This window comes from Oncorhynchus nerka, linkage group LG15, assembly GCF_034236695.1.
Source record: "Oncorhynchus nerka isolate Pitt River linkage group LG15, Oner_Uvic_2.0, whole genome shotgun sequence".
Lineage (NCBI taxonomy): Eukaryota > Metazoa > Chordata > Actinopteri > Salmoniformes > Salmonidae > Oncorhynchus > Oncorhynchus nerka.
The window spans coordinates 54072531-54078550 of NC_088410.1; the positions used below are offsets into that span (position 1 = coordinate 54072531).

The 6020-nt window shown below is 42.3% G+C and overlaps 1 protein-coding gene across 5 annotated transcripts in view; it reads right to left on the reverse strand.

Moving 5' to 3' along the window:
• The window catches only part of LOC115142710 (protein bicaudal D homolog 2-like), a 45615-nt gene extending 40023 nt beyond the window's left edge, over positions 1 to 5592 (reverse strand). For 2 of the 5 annotated variants that reach the window (XR_010458785.1, XR_010458786.1), the window contains exon 1: positions 4786 to 5592. Coding sequence is in view for 3 of the 5 variants with exons in the window: in XM_065001683.1 (XP_064857755.1) it covers positions 4786 to 5025 (240 nt within the window). In the remaining 2 variants the exon portion in view is untranslated. The remainder of the gene's footprint in view (positions 1 to 4785) is intronic. The other 3 variants (XM_065001683.1, XM_065001684.1, XM_029682370.2) reach the window with 3 other exon arrangements.
• Positions 5593 to 6020: the final 428 nt, after the last annotated feature.

The following is a 6020-nucleotide window of genomic DNA, read 5'->3' on the forward strand; positions in this document are numbered from 1 at the left end:
ATATTGAAATATCACTTCTAGAATAAAAACCTCCAGGCTTCCATCATAATGGTTCATTTATAGAAAATATTAATTTACAGGGGACAGTTTGGAAAAAAACTAATCCCGTCCGAATAGTCCTCTGGAATAATGGACATTCTGTCGTAATAATTACATAACCAACATTCCAACATTCTCTAGTAATACTAGTCCCGTGCAAATACGGCTATAGTCTATTTATTCAAATCAAATCAAATTTTATTTGTCACATACACATGGTTAGCAGATGTTAATGCGAGTGTAGAGAAATGATTGTGGTGGTGAAAACGCAAACCATGATATTAGTATGCCCAATGCTTTGTTTATTGGTTGTGTGGTGCATTTGCACATAAACCTGTCGGTGGAAAATTTGTTGCTAACAAGTCGATGTAAAATCTCAGAGAATGATAATGAAATGCGAACAAGTGCATTGCGAACATTTTATACAGTTTCTGACCTAAACTATACAAGTAACTCAAGAATACTACTCACAGTTTGCTCCACGCACATAACAAATATTAGACAGCAAGGCTGTTGATCCAGGAAGGGATTATCTGCTGTTACTAAGAGAAGCTTGATTTTGGAAGAAGCTAACCACCATCAAACAGGCAAAGTGTCAATACAGGACTAAGATTGAATCCTACTGCACCGGCTCTGATGCTCGTTGGATGTGGCAGGGCTTGCAAACTATCCCGGATTACAAAGGGAAACCCAGCCATGAGCTGCCCAGTGACGCGAGCCTACCAGATGAGCTAAATACCTTCAATACTTGCTTCGAGGCAACCAACACTGAACCATGCATGAGAGCACAGGCTGTTCAAACGACTGTGTGATCACGCTCTCCGTAGCTGATGTGAGTAAGACCTTTAAACAGGTCAACATTCACAAGGTCTCAGGGCCAGACGGATTACCAGGATGTGTATTCAGCGCATGCGTTGAACAGCTGGCAAGGGTCTTCACTGACATGTTCAACCTCTCCCTGACCCAGTCTGTAACACCTACACGTTTCAAGCAGACCATCATAGTCCCTCTGCCAAAGAACGCCAAGGTAACCTGCCTAAATGCCTACCGCCCCGTAGCACTCACACCTGTAGCCATGAAATGCTTTGAAAGCCTGGTCTGCAACTGGATTCTGGACTTCCTGATGGGCCGTCCCCAGGTGTTGAGGGTAGGCCCCAACACATCCGCCACGCTGACCCTCAACACAGGGGCCCCTCAGGAGTGTGTGCTTAGTCCCCTCCTGTACACCCGGTTCACCCACTACTATAGCAATAAAATGCAAATTAATTACTTAAAAATCATACAATGTGATTTTCTGGATTTTTGTTTTAGATTCCGTCTCTCACAGTTGAAGTGTAACTATGATAAAAATTAGACCTCTACATGCTTTGTAAGTAGGAAAACCTGCAAAATCGGCAGTGTATCAAATACTTGTTCTCCCCACTGTAGCCTTGTTATTGTTATTTTGTATTACTACATTTTTTGTGTTACAGCCGGAAAGAACTTTTGGATATCAGAGCGGCGGTAACTCACCAGCATTATGACCAGGAATAGAACTTTCCTAAATTGGATCCTTTGTTCATTCCCCCTAGGGCAATTGAACTTATTCCAGAGGCTACTCCAAAACACTGCCGGCGTAGAAGAGGTATTCAGACTGGACTTCTAGTCCGACTCGAGGCGTGCACACCATCCGCCGCATCCAAGTATGTTACTCGCTAATGTACAGTCCATGGATAATAACGTAGACGAGCTCAGGACGAGGATCTCCTTCCCGAGAGATATCAGGGATTGTAACAGTCTGTTTCACGGAAACATGGCTCTCTCGGGATATACTGTCCCTGTCCATACAGCCATCTGGATTCTCAGTACATCGTGCAGACAAGAATAAAGAACTCTCTGAGAAGAACAAAGGTGGGGATGTATGTTTCATGACTAACTACTCATTGTGTGATTGTGAAAGCATACAGAAACTCAAGTCGTTTTGTTCACCCGACCTAGAATACCCCTCAATCAAATACCAATGGTATTACCTCCCAAGATAATTATCTTCATTTATATTCACAGCCCTCTCAAGCTGATACCACGATGGCACTTGGGGAGGGGGCGCTTTTTTTTTGATGACACAGTAAGAATGTGTGTTTTCTGTTGCATTCTTGACATAAATGATAATGGGATTCGGGTAGGGGAGAGAGAAAAAAAACATGGGATAATTATATATGGGGCCCATTCTGCATGGAGAGCTCTCAGCTCTGTTTTGTAAGCGGTATGCTCTTATCTATTAGGTTTTGGGATTTTGGACACACCCTCTGCTGTGCAATAGACAGTTTACTTTGAGTTAAGTCGGGTCTCTCTCTCCCCCTCTCTTTTCTCCCAATTGTAGTGGATATCAAGTGATCTGAAGCAGTGCTCACAATTAGTTCTACACTTCTGTTTTCTATTAGTTTACCATTCTAAACATGGCGAAAAGGGAACCATATCAAATAAGGAACATGGCATTCTCTCGCCCCCTCGGTTGCTGGCCTGCTCCTTCCCATGGCAAGCAACAGAGTGCTGGGGATTGCCCAGCTAGTGGTGCTTTCCACCCGCTGGTGCTGGATCGAGCTGAGCGCTTTTCTCCACACAGCTGTCCATTTTTGCTCAGTTTTAATACGCACAATCTTAGTTACAACACCCCTCTCCTTATCGCTCTCACACAAACACGTTGTAATTATGCAGTACAAAGAAATGTGCGCTCTTAACAATAGTCTGTTCTTAGGCGCGTGTGTTAAGTATGAGTTTCACGTATGGGGAAGCTTACAATGTATCCTACCATTTCTACCGATCTGCATGACATTTATGATTTTAATATGCACACTTTCGTGAAACGGTTTCATTTTAATAATAACATTTTCGTTACTCAAAATCATTGTCACGTGGTTAATAACACAAATTATACAGATCTGAAAGTTAAAATGCCACTAATGCAAGAGCACCAGCCTCTGCCATTTAGATAGATTGATTCACCGTGAGCCATTGGCGGCTAATAGAGATGGCCTAGGCAAATGTAGCAGTAGGCCTACAACTTCCATTGTCAACTAAGTAAAAATACATAAAGAAGACATATGTCCAGATTAAAATTCAGGTTCCTTCATCTCTTTATAGATACTCTGCAGGCCTGCCTCCCTTTCTTTCTGTCTTACTGGGTTCAGCACCAGTGATTATATATATATGAAGGTCTGGCCCTATGCAGTTGCTTGCGAACTTGCAACATTGTATCAACTAGCCTATTCTGGGCCCTCAGAGTAACCTGCTTCAGTGAGCTCTGGACAGACAGCTGATTTCTGATTTTCGTGACCAAGCTTCCTGATGCTAAGTGTACATAATGCTATGCTAGGCTATCGATAAACTTACACAAATGCTTGGATTGCTTTCGCTGTAAAGCATCATTTCGAAATCTGAGATGACAGCTGGATTAACAGAAGGCTAAGCTGTGTTTTGCAATATTGCACTTGTGATTTCATGAATATGAATATTTTTTTGTAATATTATTTGACTGTTGCGCTATGCTATTCAGCGGTTGTTGACGAAAATGATCCCGCGAAAGGGATGGGTAGCGTCAAGAAGTTAAAAGGCTAATTGATCATTAGAAAACCATTTTGCAAGTTTGTTAGCACAGCTGAAAAGTGTTGTTCTGATTAAAGAAGCCATCAAACTGGCCTTCTTTGGACTAGTTGAGTATCTGGAGCATCAGCATTTGTGGGTTTGATTATAGGCTCAAAATTGCCAGAAACAAAGAACTTTCTTCTGAAACTCGTCAGTTTATTCTTGTTCTGAGAAATGAAGGCTATACCATGTGAAAAATTGCCAAAAAACTGAAGATCTCGTACAACACTATGTACTACTTCCTTCACAGAACAGCACAAACTGGCCCTAACCAGAGTAGAAAGAGGATCGAGAGGCCCCGGTGCACAACTGAGCAAGAGGACAAGTACATTAGGAGTGTTTAGTTTGAGAAACAGACACCTCACAAGTCATCAACTGGCAGCTTCATTAAATAGTACCCGCAAAACGCCAGTCTCAATGTCATCGTTGAAGAGGCGACTCCAGGATGCTGGCCTCTCTTTGTCACACACACACCCCTCCCCTTCTTCTCTTAACATTTCAAATTATACTGAAGACACAATATCTTCACACATATTTTTAGATGCATTGCTTTTCACCCGACAGCCAGATCTCAAAAAACGCAAATTGAGGGCTTCCCAACTAGGCATGGAGGCCTACATGTTTGTGATTTCAATCACAGCTTTAAAAGGAGCTAATGATCCCATGTGGCTAAATCATGCTCTCTGGTGAAGTATTTGCACAGACAGGCTTAATTATATAATTTGGCAAATGTATTTAAATTCACTTTAAGCTGCAGGGACTACTCTTATTGAATATTGTCCTATGCTTAGGCTACTCATTACATTTGGAATTGTATTTTATTGTTAGCCTGCAAATACTTTATTATAATGTTTTTTTTCTACCCCACACACAGCACCCCCTACTCAAAACATCTCCCTCCAGCTTATGCACCCCCCCAGTAAATGTCGAACTGTCCCTTATAACATCACAGCTGAATTGAATGTAAAACCTTCAACAAAGTAATGCAACATAGCATAGCGAGCCTGAATCGAATGACAAACGTACACTAAGTACTCTTTTTAAGAAACATTTTAGCCATTAACTGGACGCGCTTTGACAGTAAAATTGACAAATGTGTAGTGGAATGTTGTGACCTGACTCTACCTCCTTCAGCTGGTCGAGTTCCTGCCGAACGGTCTCGAACTCAGTCGCCAACTCATCATACCGCTGTTTGAGCAGTTGCTTCTCTTCGAGCACCGCAAGCCCGTATTCCGCCGCCTGGATCTTCTCATGAGTCGTCTCGCTCAACTCCCGGGATAGGCGTTCTAATTCCGCCCGAAACCACTGCGGCCCGGCCTCTGCAACCAGAGTCGCCTCTGGATATTCCTGTTCCTCCACAGACATCTTGGCCAGCACTTGAAGGACAACAGAAAAGCATATAAAAATAAATCAGTGCCTTCTGTATTTGAACTGCATGGCTGTGTTGGGTCCTCAACTTTTTGATGTGAACAAAAAGTTCAGCGGATACCGTTATCAGATAGTATTTCCAGCTCGCTCCATAGCCCGGTACCTATCTTCCACCAGCTAGCCTACTTCATGCCACTAGAGAGGAAACTAAGTTGAGATCATCGATTATGAGGAATACAGTTTCAGGTCTACAGTTGTGCGCCATGGGAGATGTAGTTTTAGGGCCATTGTGTTGGGAAGAAGGACTACGCCCATGGAGAGAAATAGTAATGCCGTCTTTTTGTAGGCACTAACTCAAGAATGGGTAGCTGCAACTCGATATGGCGACCGGAGTTTGGGCGAGTAAGTGTTTCGAAAGGAGTGGGTGTATGGAAAGCGACTCAGCTAATTGGACAGATTTGCTGCCACTCAACACTGTTTTGCACTATGAGTTGATAGTAACACTGATTCTGCCTCCTTTAGGCAAGACCAGAAAATGACGTTCCCCTACAAAACTAGAATAGTTCCAGTAAGCAAAATGACGTCTAAAGGACGTATTTTCCAGAAGTTGGGTTCAATTTAGGTTCTGAATGAAAGATGAAAAGATATTTTCTGTATGTTTAAAATACATATTTCCAGGACATTGAAAATGCATCTTTTCCGGATGTTGAAAAATATATATTTTCCGGAAGTTGAAATCAGGTTAATTTTCAGTTCTGAATGAAAGTTGAAAATAAGTCATTTATAGACATCTATGTTTGGGCCAAATCAAGGCTGGTCAATACGGGACAAAATCAACCAATCGTGAACGTTGAAATCAAGGCGGTCTGGAGAACACCAAATCTGAACCAAACACTCAGAACCTTAAATATCCGTGGACGTTGAAATCAAGTTAAGATTTGGTCTGGACCGGACCAAAAACCAATATCCGTGGATGTGGAAATCATTGGGGC